At 36.1% G+C, this 18,803-nt stretch overlaps 2 protein-coding genes across 4 annotated transcripts; both read left to right on the forward strand.

Moving 5' to 3' along the window:
- Nucleotides 1–8,003: 8,003 nt before the first annotated feature.
- Nucleotides 8,004–11,784, forward strand: LOC137717247 (pectin acetylesterase 8). Of its 2 annotated transcripts, none has more exons than XM_088698424.1 (13): nt 8,004–8,141; nt 8,780–8,964; nt 9,104–9,186; nt 9,477–9,606; nt 9,696–9,775; nt 9,910–9,996; nt 10,079–10,203; nt 10,310–10,370; nt 10,452–10,505; nt 10,586–10,663; nt 10,946–11,051; nt 11,180–11,325; nt 11,433–11,784. In XM_088698424.1, the coding sequence occupies exons 2-13, from the start codon at nt 8,835–8,837 to the stop codon at nt 11,556–11,558; spliced, it is 1,206 nt and encodes a 401-aa protein (XP_088554550.1). In that variant the 5' UTR covers nt 8,004–8,141; nt 8,780–8,834; the 3' UTR covers nt 11,559–11,784. The 2 variants fall into 2 exon arrangements, with proteins under 2 accessions (XP_088554550.1, XP_068312648.2); XM_068456547.2 differs by having other exon boundaries at nt 8,006–8,141; nt 8,843–8,964.
- LOC137717248 (pectin acetylesterase 8-like) lies at nt 8,044–17,433 on the forward strand. 2 transcript variants are annotated; one of them, XM_068456550.2, is made up of 13 exons: nt 8,044–8,141; nt 14,585–14,706; nt 14,794–14,876; nt 15,049–15,178; nt 15,359–15,438; nt 15,567–15,653; nt 15,736–15,860; nt 15,964–16,024; nt 16,128–16,181; nt 16,262–16,339; nt 16,529–16,634; nt 16,873–17,018; nt 17,116–17,433. In XM_068456550.2, the coding sequence occupies exons 2-13, from the start codon at nt 14,586–14,588 to the stop codon at nt 17,221–17,223; spliced, it is 1,179 nt and encodes a 392-aa protein (XP_068312651.2). In that variant the 5' UTR covers nt 8,044–8,141; nt 14,585; the 3' UTR covers nt 17,224–17,433. The 2 variants fall into 2 exon arrangements, with proteins under 2 accessions (XP_068312651.2, XP_068312649.2); XM_068456548.2 differs by lacking the exon at nt 8,044–8,141 and adding an exon at nt 12,756–12,868.
- The last annotated feature ends 1,370 nt before the right edge of the window (nt 17,434–18,803 follow it).

Raw genomic sequence — 18,803 nt, forward strand, 5'->3', positions numbered from 1 at the left:
TAGCAAAAATGTCGCAGGTATGGAAAACACACGCACCAGCAAAATGGTACCACACTAGATTCCATAGATAAGAAAAATAGTTATATCAAAGGCTAGCAAAAATGTCGCAGGTATGGAAAACACACGCACCAGCAAAATGGTACCACACATGCTCTAGTTATCTCTAAAGGGAAAGGTTAATCAAAACGCTTGATTATAGGAAATTTGGTTCAATATCATGTGCATTCTTTTGACATGATATTTTAAGAAATATGGGTAGTGGCAGGTCATGTAATTTTGGTACAAAAAATGATTAATTCAATACATGCGGCATGCAAGTGTATCTTTACCACAGTGGTAGAAAGATGTTGAGCATTTGCATGACAATGTGGATTCGAATCTCATCGGTGACTAATCTAACAAAATTTATCATTTGACTAAAAGAAAAAAAATACATGCGCCATCAAATTATTAGAAGAAGTGTTTAACAAATCTCTAAAAGGCATATATGTTTACCACAATGGATCTAGTAGGCTAGTAGCTACAAATTGGAATATGCAGACCCAATAAATTCCATTTTCTAGAATTTGCAGATCTTAAAACACTAGCTATTTTGTCATATAGTACTATGGTTTAATAATATTCTTTTTCACTTATAAGTGAAAGGTCTTATGTTACACATCGATCCCGACATACGTCTAGGATCGACACGTGACGTCACCAAGGGCTTGAAAATCTAACATACCCAGCTTCCGGGATATGTACAAAGCACAACTCAGGATTCGAATTGCGTAGTAATTTTTGGTTTACTCTATGATTTCATCTAACCTCTTAATTAGACTATCTACGTATCCTCTAATGAGATCAAGCCATTTGTAGTTCACCATTTGTTAAATTCTGAACTTTTCATAAAACACTTCTTAGCAGAAAACATAGAGTACCACACTACATGTCAACCATAAGTCAAACTCATCTTGCCATTCACACACACATATACTTTCCAACACCATTCCAAAATCACATCAATTAATAACTTATACAATACACCAAAATGCAGGGCTAGAGCGACACAGTTCGGCCAAAGCCTACATCTCTGAAGCTTTCTCAATTTAAACCGAATCCAACGAATCAAAGGATGCGATTTTAGACCACTCAACGAAATCCAACCATATCGGGTTCCAGACCACTCAACGAAACCAAAATACCAGGTGAGATTCCGAACCACTCAACAAAATCCAAACCAGGATACGATTCCGTATCACTCAACGAAATCATAGAGTAGAAGGGATTTCAGACCTCTCAATGGAATTCGAGTGGATCTCCGGACCACTCAACGGAATCGCGGAGTACAATGGATATCAGACCACTCAACGAAATCCAAAGCATGATACGATTCCGGGAATCCGTACCACTCAACGGAATCGCAGAGCATGGGGGACTCTGGACCACTTAATGAAATCCAAACGGAGCAGAGAACCAGACTACTCAACGGAACCCCAGCAGAACCCAGTTCCGAACCACTCAACGAAACCGAGCAAAAGTCCAAGAAGCATATCAACGGCTCAAAGAAACAAGACATGAATCAAAGTACTCATATTATAACAGTTCAACGAAACAAGAAATGAAACAATGAAATGAGATATGAAACAAGCACAAGTACTAAATTTAGAACGGATCAACGAAGCAAGAAAAGAAATGATATCGAAACAACGAATCCTCATGACAATGGATTAACGGTCCACTGCTAGCCCTCACATTTAACAAACAATCCAACATGCATTTCAAATCACATTTCACAAATAGCTTCAATACACAAGTCAAATCACATTTATAAACATAGATCAATGGCTAAATATAAAACATTTCAATATAAATCACATTTATAAAATCAAGTGATATCCACAAAGGATACTAAATACGAAATTAGGGTAATAACCATATCACATACATTAAAGTTACTCACTAACCAATGTAGGCCCATTAGACTTCACTTAGTCTCTAGTAGTACTTTTAGTATTTAAGAACGATTCGAAACATGTTGACCAAAAGTCAACTCTCAGTCAACGGTGGGGTTCACAACCCTACATAAATCGATTAGGAATATCCGCCTAGGGATTTCCGATCCGTAATTTTCCAAGAGTCTCATTTATCTTCTAGAACAATATCCTAAAATTTCATAACGATCTCCTAAAATTTCAGAACGATCTAACAGTCGAATCTCCACCAATTGATAGAAATTGGTAGCAGTTAACAATTAGTTTTACAAACTTAAGAATTCAATTCATCAAGATCCGTACATCAGATTCTTGATCTGTCAGTTTCAAATGTCCTGAAATATTACATATTATAATGTACTAAATTTTGGTGTCAATCCAACGATCGAATCATCGATTCATATAATGATCAAGTGGCTTACCATAATGAACTAGGTTCAAACAATCAAATCACATCATACGGATATCAAATCTGAAATCAGGACATCTAATTTAACTTAAAAAGGTATCGTCGACTCACTAGCCATGTGCCGTTGCAGGTGGCAGTTTCCGACGAACGGAAACCTAATTTTTCGACAAACTCCAAAAATTACCAATTTTCACAAAAATGTAGAGAAATTCAAGGGGAATAATTTTTATACCTGAGCTGAAGTCCAATTCGGCCGGGAAAAGGCCTGAAATGCCTCGATCTGCCGAAAACCCTAGAAATTGGTGTTCTCAATATGACGCCAAAACGAATTCCAACGCCCCAACCAATGCATGGGCTTTGTTCCTAAGGTTGAGGGGAGTCTATTGGTGGTGGTGGTCAATGGAATTGGCTTCAGGAATGGCGGATCGCCGCCATGGGACCATTGGCGCCACTGACGTTGTCCTTCGTAAAACTAGAGCCAAAACTAGTCGGGTTTAAGTGTAAATGCAGGAATGAGGGTCGTGGAGTGCTTTCTAAGTGGTTGTTTGATGTGGTTTGCAAGAAAAACCGATGAAAAACCATCGGAGGAGTCGAAGGAAATCGGGTCGGGTCAGCGAGTCAAAGGGGATTCAGTGCTCATCTCCTCTCTCCCTTTCCTCCTTTCTTTCATTTCTGATTGGCCAGTTTCTTCCCTCCTTTCTCTTCTCTTATTCCCATCTCAGTCATACACATGGCACCCAAATTGCTGCTCCAACAAATCTGGGAGCCTTCCAAATAATGATCAAATGACCAGTTCGCCTGTCTTTGCTCACTTATATCTTATTCATTATAGCTCTGTTTGGCGAAGGGTTTTCGCCTACACACTCGTGAGGTTGAGCTCTATCCAAATATGTAAATAAAAGTGACAAAACACATAGGAATTAAATAAGTTCGCGAAAAGTCCGTTTAGTTCATTAAGGGCATATTCGTCCTTTTACTTATCGAAAAAAACCTATACGCCATAATTATAAACACGTCAAAACTAAGAATACGAAATACGTAATTTTAAATAGTGAAATCCGGGGACGGGATTTCACATCTTAGGTTAGTTTATCGCTAAAGGTGAATTTGAATTACATTATTGCTAGCTCATTGTGAGACGAAACTCACTCCCTCCCCATTAGTGTAAATATCTTTTGTTTCAAAAAAAAAAAAAAAAAAAAAAAAAAAAAAAAAAAAAAAAAAAAAAAAGGCGCAACTTAGAGTATATGGGCGAGTACATGCAAAATCGGGTACTAATATTAACTCAGCCAAAAATGTGAATTTCAAGTCCAAACCCATCGGCTAGCCTTGATTGTGTCCATCATCTTTATTTGCATCAAAAGTGCTTTGAATCAGTTAAATTGTGGATATGATTTTGGAAGTTTTAACGAAACACTTTCTATATTGTTCACTTTTAAGGAAAATGACGTTTTTACTCTAAAAAGTCACTTCTGGTACTATTCACTTACAACACATTTTTGTACTTTTGATTAAAATTCAAAGTTTTCAAACAATTTTCATTAGTTTTCTTTATAATTTTTTTATGATATCCTTTTCACCTTGATTTGTATCGCTACATTATAGATTATAATCAATTAGATAGCAATTTGTAAATTGGGGTACAAACACATGGTGAACATTCAAAACGCTCCACATCCACTGATCACCACCAATCACGTGTAATGTTCAAACTCCACAACCACCGATGATGTCCCACTCTCCAACTCAGTGGCCGTTAGCTATGGACTTGTCTTTCTCAATAGGCTAAACCAATCGTACAGGCATCACATGGAACTGATCCAAATCACAACTAAGTTGAATGATTTGGTTTCGTTTTTATGGAAATCACTTGCCTGTATTAATTCTTGATACTTGACATTTTCTTTTCTTCCTTTTTCAAAAAATTTATTATTACTAAGGGAATGATGTAAAGTTTGAAACTATTACAATAATTTAAAAAATATGTGAGTTTCAAACCCTGATTACATGATTGGAAATCCAACACCTTATCCATTAGTATATTATACCATATACATGTTTATTATGTTCGCATGTTTTTAACTTGAGATTTGTGTGTCTGTCGTGGGTTCGATCTGGATGTGGATTGGCGGCCCCCTTTTTACCGATAATCTTTACATGAAAATAAGGTATCAAGGCCTACCAAAGGAAGGGTACTTTGAAATTGTAACCTACAAAAAATATGGAGTTTGACACCAAGCAGCATCACTAGATAGCTTGAGACTTGCATCAGGTTGGAGGCTGCCCGAAACCCTCATTTTCCTTTCATTATTGCGCGACTCCATGTGACTGCCGAATTCGGCTTTCCACAGTTTGGTATTTTTCTTTGGCAAACTGGTAACTTTCATTAATTAAAAAAATTTAATACAAGAAATAGAATGTTTAAACACAATTCAAATACAAGCATAGTTTAAAAGTAAATACAATAAAAAGCACAAACCTACAACAACAAAAATTTTAAATGTGAAAGAATGCAGACTCCATCACACTAGTTGCGCCGCCATTACCGATCTACCACCACCAACAAAATTTTAAAAAAAAAAGCCCGTAAACAAAATGAATGAACAAAAAATGAGGATAAGCGAGTCATTTGCTTAAAAAAACCTCAGTCTGGTCTATAAATTGGGTTTTGGGAGGAGTCTAATCGGTTGTCATCCAATCTTTAACATCATGGCAGGACGATATGGGCCTATATATAAAAAAACTGAGAAGGATAAAAAGGTGAAACATATAAAATACCAAAAATTGTTCTTCAAGAATTGTAAAAATTACAATTGAACCATAAGAATTTAAAGTAATTCACCACATTTTAATTTTGAATGAATTTTGAATTTAAAACTTTAATTTAAAAAAAAAAAAAAAAAAAAAAAAACTCCCATATTAGTGGGTGGTTTCATGGTTTAGCTTCTTTTTTTTTTTTTTTGAATAATTTTTTCATAAAAATATAAAATAGTTATTTAAAAAAATAAATTACAAGATATAATCTAATATAAAAAAACCATACACGTGTAGGAAGATGCTAGTCAGGAGTTGGTACGATTTCCAATCGTACCTAAAAAAGAAGAAAAAGTGGATAGATCAGTGTGCGGAATTCATGTCAAGTGACTGATAGAAATAAATAAGATTGATGCGATCATATCCACTCATATGCATTGAATTTCATCAGAATTTCGAAATTAAGTGAGTTTGAACGAGAGTACTAGAATATGTGATCTCTTGAAAAATCCTTGGATTGCATCCCCCAACCTCTTTAGACCAAGGCAAACACTACAATATTCAACATACGGGTTAAGCGAATGAATTGGGATCCTCTGCATGTTTTACCCTACAAGACTATACATGACTTTTAATCTACACCGTCCAAAAGAATCGAAAGGTTATCGCTGTGCCACGTATCAAATATTCCAGTTTTGTTCCCCACCCCCTCCTGCCTCCTGCCTCCTGCCTCCTGCCTCCTGCTGCATGCATCCACGAATATTGAAGAAATTTATGAGTCATCCATGGATAAATCCATCGCAGAACCATGGTGGAAAGTCACAGCATTGTTAACTTGTTACCATGCTGGATCATTCACGTGGTTTGATGGATAAGGAGCGACAGGAAAGGTGGTGTGAGTGACGACTGACGACGGAGGAGGGAAGGAGGGGTCGGCGGAGGCGATGACAGCCGTACGATCTTGCCGCACTTCAGAGAAGCCAAGGGATTTGGGTGGGGAAAGGTTATCAAGCTGAGAAAAAAGCTATAAAACTGGAACATTAAATACGTGGCACATTTATAACCTTTGGATTATTTTAAACGGTAAGACAAGTCGTGTATAGTCTTGTACGTAAAAAACATGCAGAGGATTCGTATCTCTCTCATTGTAAACGAATAATTTACACTACGGCTTATGTAATTGATTTGCCTTGAAAGTGTCATTTAATCTCACTTATATCTTGAAATGGTTTTGTCTCAACGAAATTGTCATTTTTTGTCATGTTGTCTCAGTTCACCGCATTTTATTTTTGACACAATTTGTTGTCTCTAACTTACCTACTAAAACAATCTCAATTTCATTTTCGATAACTCAAATTTCTGTCCGTGTCTCTTGCACACTGATGCGTATATGTACTTGCAGTCGTTGGATCAATGAGTGGCTTGAATTAGATTTTGAAACATAACCCGCTATTTACTTTTGAAACATAGTCCATTATTTTCTTTTGCAAATGGCTGCAACTCTAGCCACACACCAATCCGCAATAGAGATAGACGAGTTTGAATTAGTTATGAAAATAGAATTGGCTAAACTGCCAATTTGCTCCTTGAACTATCACTTAATTTTTGATGTTCCCCTGAACTTTTTAATTGAATAATTAAGGACTTAAACTAATTTTATTGACCGATTCCCCCCATATTGTTAGTTTTTCATAGATTTCATCCAAATTAACGTTATCTATTATCACATGCACATTACGTGACTCTCTTTTGTGGACAAAAGTGTCACTTCACCAAACCTTCAGATACAAAAGCTATAGAATCACACATATTTGCTGAAAGTTAAGTGATAGTTTAGGGGGGCAAATCGCTAGTTTACTCAAATAGAATTAGGATTGTTTTAACAGAAAATTTGAAAGCAAAGAGATGTGGTACTACACTTTAATTTAACATTTATTCGATGAAATGGACGAGAGTTAAGTGAACTAAGACCAAATAAGATAGAAACAACATTTTCATAGGGCAAAACAAGACAAAACCAATTTTATAGGTTAAAATAAGACAATTGTTACTGGCACAGTGGCACTTCAAAAATATCCTTCTGCATTACAAATTTTCTATAATTAGAAGAAAAAAACACTTTTGAGAAAGTGTAGAATAAAATTTTTAGTATTCTAATAATAATTCTCTAAAATAAAACTAAATGACAGTTTTAGAAATAAATTAATTAGAATAAATCTTCTATATATAAAATAAATGTGACCTCTCTAAAGTTTCAATAAAATTTACACTATTGCTTACATATAAAAACCAGCGTCAGATATTTATTTATTTTTTAAAAGTATATATATAAGATATCGCCATCATGGGCAGTACTGACGCAACATTATCCTGCACAAGAGTGAAGCCCCTAGTTTCTGACTAGTTTACTGTTAAACGCGTATCTTGTTTTGGATAACAAATGCGCAACGAATTTATCATTTTTGGTCTGATAATAAGATGCTTGGATAACAGCTTATATGCAAGGAATTTACTATATTTGATTTAATTATAAGGTGTCATATGTGTAAAAAAATATACATATTATTGGTTTATTATTTGAATTGAATGCCATAATAACAGTTACGATGAACTTGTTGAGCGCGATCATAACAATGACAATGAACCCGTTCGTTATAGTTGCTTTCATAATAAATGGATCACGTGTACACCGACAAGATTTGTCATAGTCGTTGGCTTTTTCTTTCCTCTCTCTGCTTTGCAGCTCAGCAGACCAATAATGTCGCTTTTATCTTTTTTACCAGAATAGCTACAAATACTCTCGAAATCTATTTCACTGGAAAGCACTTAGCTTTCTCTTCACATCACACTTTAATACCTTGCTTTTGCTCGGAAAAACAAAGACTCACACACAAGATATATATTCATGTACACATATATATAATTGGAATAAGAAGCTCAAGCATTCAAGGTTTCTTTCACATTCTTTCTTCTACCATTGCCTTCAGATTATTCTCTATTACCAGGTACGGACTAGAAGAGTAATGCTATTGTTTTATTTTTTATGTTTATTTATATTTTTTTAATCACTTGGTTTTCTTATGATATCAAAACTTTGATTCAGTTTATGTTCATTTTGTATTTTGTAACTTGGTGGTTCGGACTGGTGGATTATAATAAGACCTGTGTTTTTATGAGCTTAATCAAAGTTTGAAATTTGGGTTGTGTTTTTATCATAAAACCTCATCAAGCTGCTTGAGCTTACAACAGCAACTAAGCCATATCGTACTAAGTGAGGTCGGTTGTACGAGTCATATCACCCATTGCTTTGGTTAGACAATGGATTCCGAAACGAGGAATAACAGTTTTGCAGTTTCATATATTTTGTTGGTAATATTATGTAATCTATGATTTGTAATTGATGACTAAGCAATGCGTAAATCTTCGCTCTGTTTCTTTATTTTTTATTTGTATTTTTTTTTTTCTCTTTCTATATACTTGTTAAAATTTGATTTTTGTTCTGATGGAACTGGATCTTTTGACTATTAAGAAATATCAAGGGTAAGATTTTGGTTGCCCAAACCGGTTTGGAAGATTTGTTTTCGGCTAAATATATTCGGGTTTTCGTAGGATCTTGACAACGTATGGTACTGTGTTTGTGTAGTGGAGTCTGCAACTGAAGCTGGCAAAAGATGTTTATTTAACTGCTGAAAATTTGTATGTGCAGAATGGCCTGTTCAAGATTAGGCCAATGGTTAACTCTTCTAGTATGTCTACTGGTATTGCTGAAAGCAGAAAGCCACCCTGTGGCACTCACTCTCGTCGAGAATGCAGTTGCTAAAGGAGCTGGTACGAAATACTACTGTACCCCGTACATTTAACTGATTAGAATTGAGTCTGATACCTAAAGTTTCATTTTCATTGCTCAAATGTCTGTTTCTTTTGAGTTTTATTTTTGCGCTGTTTATAAATTTGACGTGCTATGCAGTTTGTTTGGATGGAAGCGCACCCGCTTACCATTTCGACAAGGGATTTGGTGCCGGAATCAACAATTGGTTGGTTCATGTTGAGGTTTGTGTTTTTCATATCATGCTAAAATGGATTTTAAAGATAAGAATGACAAGGGTAGAATTTTAATCTTAGAAACTATTTATCTCCAACTTTTCAATGGGAAGAGAAATCTGTTTATTGTATCCGAGTTCTGTTATAACATTAGTCAAATATAGTTGGAGAATTCGGAGGTCCCGTGCCTCAAACCTTTTTCTCTTGTTCATGCAACTAGGTGTACGATTCGTTAGCTTAGTTATTATAAAATTTTGCATTAAAGTTTACAATTTCTTCCATTGATATTTTGTTGTTAGGGTGGAGGATGGTGTAACACCGTTGAAGATTGCCTTGATCGCAAGAGCAATTACCGCGGTTCATCAACCAAAATGGAAAAGACAATGTCTTTTTCTGGGGTTCTTGGTAACAAGCCAAAGACTAATCCAGGTTCGGTTACCTTTTATATCTCATTAATAGCTTTTGTATTTCAATTAATGTTTTTGCCTTGCTAAAATCATTTTTCTTTAAAATGCTAGACTTCTACAATTGGAATAGAATCAAAGTTAGGTACTGTGATGGCTCGTCATTCACCGGCGATGTTGAAGCAGTCGACCCAGTAAGTTCTCTAAAGTTAATGAGCAACCCATGTTTTACATTGATACAAAAGTCTAAACCTGGTGTCTGTTGTACGTCCTTAACCATCGGCTTTCCCATCACATAACATGTTTCCAATCAAACTAATTTGATCAGGCAACAAATCTTCACTTCAGAGGAGCAAGGGTTTTCCGTGCCATCATTGATGATTTATTGGCAAAAGGAATGAAAAATGCTCAAAACGTATGGCCCGTTCTACAAACTGTCTACTTTTTTCATCCTATCCTCGCTACCGATAGCTCATTAATACCATTTTTGATCACAGGCTCTTCTATCTGGTTGTTCGGCTGGTGGATTAACCTCGATTCTTCATTGTGATAACTTTCGTTCTCTCCTACCTGTGGGTACTAAAGTAAAATGTCTAGCAGATGCTGGTTACTTCATTAATGCGTAAGCACTAAGCACGTACTTTATACATTTAATCATGAAAGCTTGACCGAACGTATTTTATACTTATAATCTTTTCTAGTTTCTAAAACCCTATAATGACTTACAGGAAGACTTTGTCTGGATCACAACACATACAAGACTTTTACAGTGAAGTGGTTGCGCTACATGTATGGTCTCTCTCTCAAGCCTCCGTTACGTGCAAGTGATAAGATTTAGCTTCTAGTTCTGATAATCTATATTTTGTGCAGGGTTCGGCGAAGAACTTACCTGCATCCTGCACTTCAAGAATGAGTCCAGGGCTGGTGTGTGTTTATACTTTTGTATGATTTTGCTATTCGCTCTATCCTTATTACTTCTGACATTTCGCTCTATAATATTTCAGTGCTTCTTCCCACAAAATGTGGTACCACAAACCCGGACGCCAATATTTTTGGTCAATGCAGCTTATGATTCGTGGCAGGTTAGCTGATTCTCTTAATTCTTGAATGCGTCCTGTAATTTTGATTGTATTCTACTGTGCAGTGTTATTTAATAATAGTTTTCTTAAGTTCAATGACATATCCTGTATATGTGACCCTGATTATAAAATCGACTAACAGTTTGGTTTGTAATCGTAATAACTTCTTCTTCTTTTTTTGTTTGAAATTTGCTAATAATCAACAATTACTAGTTCTCCCTTTCCACATTCGGAGAGTATGTTAGCGTGCTTTTTTTTTTCTGATTCGTTGTTGTATCCACTCAGATAAAGAACATTTTGGCACCGGGTGTTGCTGATCCTAAGGGTGCCTGGAAAAAGTGCAAGCTTAATATAAAGAACTGCTCACCCAGTCAACTTCAAACCATGCAAGGTATTTCATAACCCTCCTTCACTTCATACCAGCAGCTTGTTCACGTTTTTGACATGTTGCAGAATTTAAAAAAATAAAACCGTCTGCTGGAAAATTGACTTGTCTTTTCGTCTTGGAATATGTTTCAGAATATAGGTTACAGTTCTTAAAAACAATTGCCGGTGCGAGCAATTCTGCATCTCATGGCGTGTTCATAGACTCTTGCTTTGCCCACTGCCAAATTGGAACGCAGGAGACATGGCTGGCAGCTGACTCTCCTATGTTGAGCAAGACGGTAAGAGTACCGTGATCTGCACTCAAATCTCGGTTTTCATTCAGTTTGAACGTGAAAAACTATAACTTGTTTTTAGTTTTTTGTAACGTGTTTACTGTGTTATGCAGACAATTGCAAAGGCAGTTGGAGACTGGTATTACGACCGCACTGCGTTCAAAAAGATTGATTGCCCTTACCCTTGCAATCCCACTTGCAAGAACCGTGAATTTGACTCAAACGATCAGGAAGATTAATTTCTTTATGTCGAAAATATAGTTTTTATGAGCTATATGAGCTGTGAACGTTACATTGATGTAATAGCCTACGTACTTATGGTTCTCGGTAATATTTATTCATTTGAGCTTTGATTTGAAAGTGGTACCGAGCATCTTGTATAGTGTTGCGAATAAAGTTATTCTAGGAGTGTTATTGTGTAACTAAATGTAGAATTCAATAAGATTTAAGAAGTCTTATCTTATTTTGACTTTGAATTACGTAAAACCCTATCTATGATTAGTATAAATAAAGACACAAGGACAAGTGAAAAATACATCTCTCACAAACAGCTGACCCCTTCTCTCTCCAGTCGTCTCTTGCTCTCTCTCTCTCTAATTGTTTTATTTCACAACATGATATCAGCAAGAACGTGAAGGCAAAGTCTTGAAACTGCAGAGAAGGGGACGTTCTGCTTCCTTTTAAGCGCTAGGAGGTGCAATGAACGCATATCCGGGAGGCAATACTGGCGCCACCTGTGCAGGGTGCACCCTGAGGTAGGCCAAGCATATATGCTTTGGTTAGATCTGTCCCTGCCCTCTGAAACAAACGACGAGTCGAAAGAAACAGGGGAAAAACTTCACGTTCTCTCAGGATGACGCGACAAGAACTGTCGCTTCTTGCCTCCTGCTTTGATCTTTCTCTCAAAGGATGAACGCTGCGAGGGCTGGAGGGCTTGCATTTTGGACATGAAGGTTAGCCCACAGTTTTTGAGTAAAAATGCGAAGTCGTAGCCATAGGCTAAAGCCTATCCTTCAGATGGCTATCCTTGAGTTTTCAAACAAATAAAAGTCTATAATTTTTTTTTTTTTTTGAACAATAAAAGTCTAAGCTTATCAAGTAGTCACCAGGCCTCCTATCTCATCACAATTCCATCATCTTTTATATGCCTCCACCCATGTGCCCTTTTCAAATCATGCTTTCTGTTCCAGCTAAATTTTCCACCATGTGTGGTCGAGATGCATGCATAATAAATTGGAATTTAAGAAGAAGTTTCTGATTTGAAATTTAAGAAAGAAGTTTATGATTTTTGACTATATTGTATGACGCGTACGTTGACTCGTGTTTTTAAGTAACTTACACGTCGTTGACTTAACAATAAAATATCATATTTTTAATATTGCTCGGAACGAAAAAGACTTACACCACACACACACACACACACGCACACATCTATATATATACATATACATCTATATACACGCACACACACACATCTATATATCTATATTTATATTTGGAATAAGAAGCTCAAGCATTCAACAGCCTTCAGATTATTCCCTATTATCAGGTGCAGACTACGGTGCAATGCTATTTTTTTTTTTTTAGGTATATTTTTAATTTATATTATTTTAAACAGATAAATCTGTCCTATATTAGTTTCCTTTTATCACTTGGTGTTCTTATGAAATCAAAACTTTGATTCAGTTTATGTTCATTTGTGTAATATAAGTTGGTGGTACTTAGGCCCATACGGGCCGGGCGACCGTCTAGGGCATACAAAAATTAGAGGCACCAAAATTTTTAGAGTTGTATATTCATATATATTTTTATAAGAGTACAAATTTTTTAAATTTGGTTAATTGACAAAGAGATTTAACTAGAATTGGTGGCTTCCATTGTTTGAAATTAATAAGGAGTTCTTGGGTTCACTGTTCAACACACCATGACTGGTGGTTGTGTTGTTTAAAATTGACAAGGATGTCCCGGGTTCGAAGCATTAGCTGTGTTTTTTTTAACTTTCCAACTTTTACAAAAAAAATTTCATAAGAGTTTAAATTTATGAAATTTGGCTAAATGATCAAGAGAGTCAATCATAAGCAATGGTTTTTGTTTATTCTTTTCAATTTTCACGATTCTCTATTTGGTTGTTAATTCTTTTTAATTCCTAGCTAGTAGCTATGTGGATTGCAGTTTTTAAACATTCGTTTCAATTCAAGTCTAACCTTCAACAAAGAGTAATGCATAGACTAAATTTGCAAATTATATGATGTGTCGCTAATAGGTTTTTTTTAGTGCTCGTTCATTGCTTATACATATCAATTAAAGACTTGAAAATATCATTATTTTTTTAGTCCCATATTGCCAAGGTTAGTAAATAAGAAGAAAAAAAACACATCACAATTTATATAGTACACTTTAAAAGTTCATATAGAAGGAAAACAAAACTCATAATCTATCTACTTATAAGCCTATGATTTTTAGTTCCCTTATCTTGATACAAAATAAATTAGTTTTTCCGTGTTTCGAAATTATTGAGTTTGAAGTGCTTTTCTAAATATAATTTATCGAAGTCTCACGTATGTAAACAAATAATTTTCTTATATGAAGTTATGACACTTTTTTGACGTCGTCCTGAGCCTCAAAAATCTTAGGACTGACCTTGGTGGTTTGTACTGGAGTATAATAAGACATGTATTTATAGGAGCTCAATCAAAGTTTGAAATTTGGTTTCTGTTTTTTTTCATAAAACCCCATCAAGCTGATTGAGCTTGCAACAACAACCAAGACCTATCGCACTAAGTGGGGTTGTTGTCACTCATCGCTTTGGTTAGACAATGGATTCCAAAACGAAGAATAATAGTATTGCAGTTTCATATATTTTGTTAGTAATATTATGTAATCTATGATTTGTAATTGATGATTATGCAATGTTTCTTTATTTTTTATTTATACTTTTTTCTCTTACTATATGCTTGTTAAAATTTGTATTTTATCCATTGAATGAATGAAGATTCATGGTCTTGGTTCTGAATCTCTGATGGAATTGGATCTTTTGACTGTACGAAAGATCAAGGGTAAGATTTTGGTTGCCCAAACCAGTTTGGAAGGATTTGTTTTCGGCTAAATGTAGTCGGATTACCGCCCATGACGGAGGATTCCTTTGACAAATATATACACAGACTGTATAGAGAGGGATTCTTTATTAGATTTAGAAACAGATTTTTCAGTGAAGAAAAGCTGCCAAATGCTCTGTATATTAATTGCTGAAAAATTGTATCTGCAGAATGGCCTGTTCAAGATTAGGCCAATGGTTAACTCTTCTAGTATGTTTACTGATATTGCTGAAAGCAGAAAGCCACCTTGTGGGAATCACTCTTGTCGAGAATGCAGTTGCTAAAGGAGCCGGTGAGAAAAACTAGTGCACCATGTGACCATGTCTGTTTCTGTTGAGTTTTATTTTTGCGCTGTTTCTAAATATGACATGCTATGCAGTTTGTTTGGATGGGAGCGCACCCGGTTACCACTTTGACAAGGGATTTGGTGCCGGAATCAACAATTGGTTGGTTTATTTTGAGGTTTGTGTCTCCCCTATCATGCTAAAATAGTTCCCGAATTCGGAGTTCTTGTGTCACAAACCTTTTTCTCTTGTCCATGCATCTAGGTGTATGATTAATTAACTCAGTAAGCTTAGTAATTATAAAATTTTGCATTAAAGTTTATGTTCTTACATTGATATTTCGTTATTAGGGTGGAGGATGGTGTAACACCGTTGCAACTTGCCTTGATCGCTCGAATAATTCCCTCGGTTCATCAACCAAAATGGAAAAGACAGTGTCGTTTTCTGGGGTTCTTAGTAACAAGCAAAAGACTAATCCAGGTTCGGTAGATTTTATACCTCATCAATAGCTTTGTGTATTTCAATTAATGTGTTTGCCTTGCTTTGAAGGTTTGCTTTGTTTAAACAAGCATATATATCTTAAGAATTACTCAATAGTGATGAACATACCTATCATTTTCTTTTCACTAACGGTAAAATCATTTTTCTTTTCAATGCTAGACTTCTACAATTGGAATAGAATCAAAGTTAGATACTGTGATGGCTCGTCATTTACTGGTGATGTTGAAGCGGTAGACCCTGTAAGTTTCAGTTAATGAGCAACCCATGTTTTGCATTGATACAAGTCTAAACCTGGTGTCTAATGCACCTCCTTAACCCTCCGCTTTCCAATCACTTGGCATGTTTCTAATCAAACTAATTTGATCAGGCAACAAATCTTCACTTCAGAGGAGCAAGGGTTTTCCGTGCCATCATGGATGATTTATTGGCAAAAGGAATGAAAAATGCTCAATCTGTATGGCCCATTCTTCGAACTGTCTGCTTTTTTCATCCTGTCCTCACTGCCGATAGCTCATTCGTACCACTTTTGATTACAGGCTCTTCTATCTGGTTGTTCGGCTGGCGGATTGGCCTCGATTCTTCATTGTGATAACTTCCGTTCTCTTCTACCTGTGGATACTAAAGTGAAATGTGTACCAGATGCTGGTTACTTCATTAATGCGTAAGCACTAAGCACGTACTTTAATCATGAAAGCTTGACCTAACATATTTTATTTTTATAAACGTTTCTAGTTTCTAAAACCCTAGACTATAATGACTAACAGGAGGACGGTGTCTGGATCACCATACATTCAAGCCTTTTATAGTGAAGTGGTTGCGCTACATGTATTCTCTCTCTCTCTCTCTCTCTCTCTCTCTCAAGCCTCCGTTCTGTGCATGTGATAAGTGATGGGTTCTAATTAATTCTGATAATCTATGTTTTGTGCAGGGTTCGGTGAAGAACTTGCCTGCATCCTGCACTTCAAGAATGAGTCCAGGGCTGGTATGTGTTTATACTCTTGCATGGTTTTGCTATTCGCTCTATCCTTATTACTTCTGATATTTCGCACTAAAATATTTCAGTGCTTCTTCCCACAAAATGTGGTACCACTAACCCGGACGCCAATATTTTTCGTCAATGCAGCTTACGATTGGTGGCAGGTTAGCTGTTTCTCTTATTTCTTGGATGCGTCCTGTACTTTCCATTTTATTCTAATTTCTTAGCACAACCTACTCCATAGTTCTCTAAATTTGCTAACAATCAACAATTACTAGTTCTCTTTTTCCACATTCGGAGAGTCTGTTAGCGTGCATTTTTTTTTTTTCTGATTCATTGTTGTATCCACTCAGATACAGAACATTTTGGCACCGGATGTTGCTGATCCTGAAGGTGCCTGGAAAAAGTGCAAGCTTAATATAAAGAACTGCTCACCCAGTCAGCTTGAAACCATGCAAGGTATATCAAAACCCTCCTCCACTTCACACCAGCAGCTTGTTTACTTTAGTGTTTAAGATGATAATAAGCAACTTAAAACTCCTCGCTGTCTACGAGTTCCCATAGAAGCTTCTTTGGACCTTACCAAGAAACCGTTTTGATACGTTGCAGCATTGAAACAAAAAAAAAAAAGAAAAAAAAAGAAAAAAGCTGTCTGCTTCGAAAATTGACTTGTCTTTTCGTCTGGAATATGTTTCAGAATTTAGGTTACAGTTCTTAAAAACGATTGCTGGTGCGAGCAATTCTTCATCTCATGGGTGGTTCATACACTCTTGCTATTCCCATTGCCAAATTGAATTCCAGGAGACATGGCTTGCAGCTGACTCTCCTATGTTGAGTAAGACGGTAAGATTGAGTACCGTGATCTGCACTCAATCGTGGTTTGATTCGGTTTTAACGTGAAAAACTGAACTCGTCTTTAACGTGTTATTGTGTTATGCAGACAATTGCAGAGGCAGTTGGAGACTGGTATTACGACCTCACTCCGTTCAGAAAGATCGATTGCCCTTACCCTTGTAATCCCACTTGCAAAAACGCTGAATTTTTTTAACGATCAGCTAGTGGGATAGTTTCTATGTGGTAGCGAGCGTCTTGGATCCAATAAGATCTAGGATATTTTAACCTTTATGGCTTGTATTACTTTGGGTTATATGATTTGTATAAATAAATGCATAAGGCCAAGCGAAAAATATGCATCTACAAACAGCTGAGCCCCTTCTCTCTATAGATGTCCCTCGCTCTAATTATTTTATTTCACAAATAGCTGAGCCTCTATTACGGTCTCGTGATATTCCTCTCTTCACTTGTAAGTGAGAGGTCTTACGTTCAAATCTCGTAGATAGAGAATTTGATACCCAATTTGGTTGCTTATTGTGTGGCTTAGCCGAACTCCATCCCCCCCCCCTCTTTCTTTCAATGTAAAATATATCATTGTACAAAAAAAAAAAAAAAAAAATACATGTTATCAACGTCAACATGACTTTGCCAAGAAGAGGATTCTTTAAGAACGGTGTTCTTAAAAGGAAGGTGTTGAGAGCGCTCATCATCTAAGTAATTTTGAGCCTAATTTACTTTTCGAATTATATATCCTACTGCATTATTTCCTAAATTTTATGCTACGTTTTAAATGAAGTCTTAAGAATGAGTAAATCCTACAACCTTGCAAAATATTTCCTTCAGTCACACAAACCGCAGCCGGAGGAGTTTGAGTACAACGTAACATCGGACCACTAGACACTGGCAGGGCTTTTCCTGTGGAGCCCAGGCACATCAACCCCGATGAGTTGGATAGTTTCCGGTCTAATATATTATATTATCAAACTGTCAACATAATTCCATCAAGTGCATAGCATATAATTGTCCGCTCATCTCAAGTATACATTCAAACAAGAATCCACTTGCTGTTTGAATCCACTTGAGCATCGGTTTAAATTTGCGCAATCCGACAAAATAACATGTTAAATTGTCTAAAATGAGTACAGCTCACGAAACTTTCCTTCGACTATTCAAAGGTTCGGACCAATGACCCAGTAACAAGAAGTCGACCTTTATTTTCTACTGGACTGATTGGAAGAGAGAACACAATCGCAAGGCATGGAATTCATGGGCTGTATAGGCTGTACAGCGTCGACATTCCAGGGGCTCAGCTGGTGCCAGGGAACAATGCCATTTTCCTCACTAGAGAAAATAGTGTCAGTCCTTTCCAAGGAATTATGTATGTTATATTCGTTTAGAAGGTCCATCATCTTCTAAACCCAACAATCCTTGATTGCTTCTGTTCCAAGTAATCAATCAGACGACACCATTCATCCATTGAAAGAGCTAAAATTGCTTCCTAATAACCTAATTTGCATTTGATATAAAATAATTAAAAAGTGCTAGGTTATAAAAGTACTTTAGGTGGAAGCACTTGTCAAATCCTTCTTCAGCGAGCACTTACACGGTTACACCTGCTTTTTCACGAAGCATTTAAATTTTTATAGAAATGTCAAAGAGTTTCTAATAAAAGTATTCTAGCATAAGTGCTTCCTAAAGAAACAACCACAAACAAGCCTTAAGATTGTTTTAGCAACCTTTAAACTGATTGTTAATAACGGTTATGGACTAGAGTGAGTTAAAGAGACAAGAGCA

This window comes from Pyrus communis, chromosome 8 (assembly GCF_041283825.1).
Source record: "Pyrus communis isolate YQ-2024b chromosome 8, ASM4128382v1, whole genome shotgun sequence".
Classification (NCBI taxonomy): Eukaryota; Viridiplantae; Streptophyta; class Magnoliopsida; order Rosales; family Rosaceae; genus Pyrus; species Pyrus communis.

Bases quoted from the DNA above. Each gene is read 5' to 3' on its own strand.
- LOC137717247 (XM_088698424.1), top strand. From the start codon at position 8,835: ATGTGCAGAATGGCCTGTTCAAGATTAGGCCAATGGTTAACTCTTCTA. The intron at 10,204-10,309 runs GTAAGCACTAAG...AATGACTTACAG, and splicing joins GCTGGTTACTTCATTAATGC to GAAGACTTTGTCTGGATCAC. The intron at 10,506-10,585 runs GTGTGTGTTTAT...ATAATATTTCAG, and splicing joins CAAGAATGAGTCCAGGGCTG to TGCTTCTTCCCACAAAATGT.
- LOC137717248 (XM_068456550.2), top strand. From the start codon at position 14,586: ATGGCCTGTTCAAGATTAGGCCAATGGTTAACTCTTCTAGTATGTTTA. The intron at 16,182-16,261 runs GTATGTGTTTAT...AAAATATTTCAG, and splicing joins CAAGAATGAGTCCAGGGCTG to TGCTTCTTCCCACAAAATGT. The intron at 17,019-17,115 runs GTAAGATTGAGT...TGTGTTATGCAG, and splicing joins CTCCTATGTTGAGTAAGACG to ACAATTGCAGAGGCAGTTGG.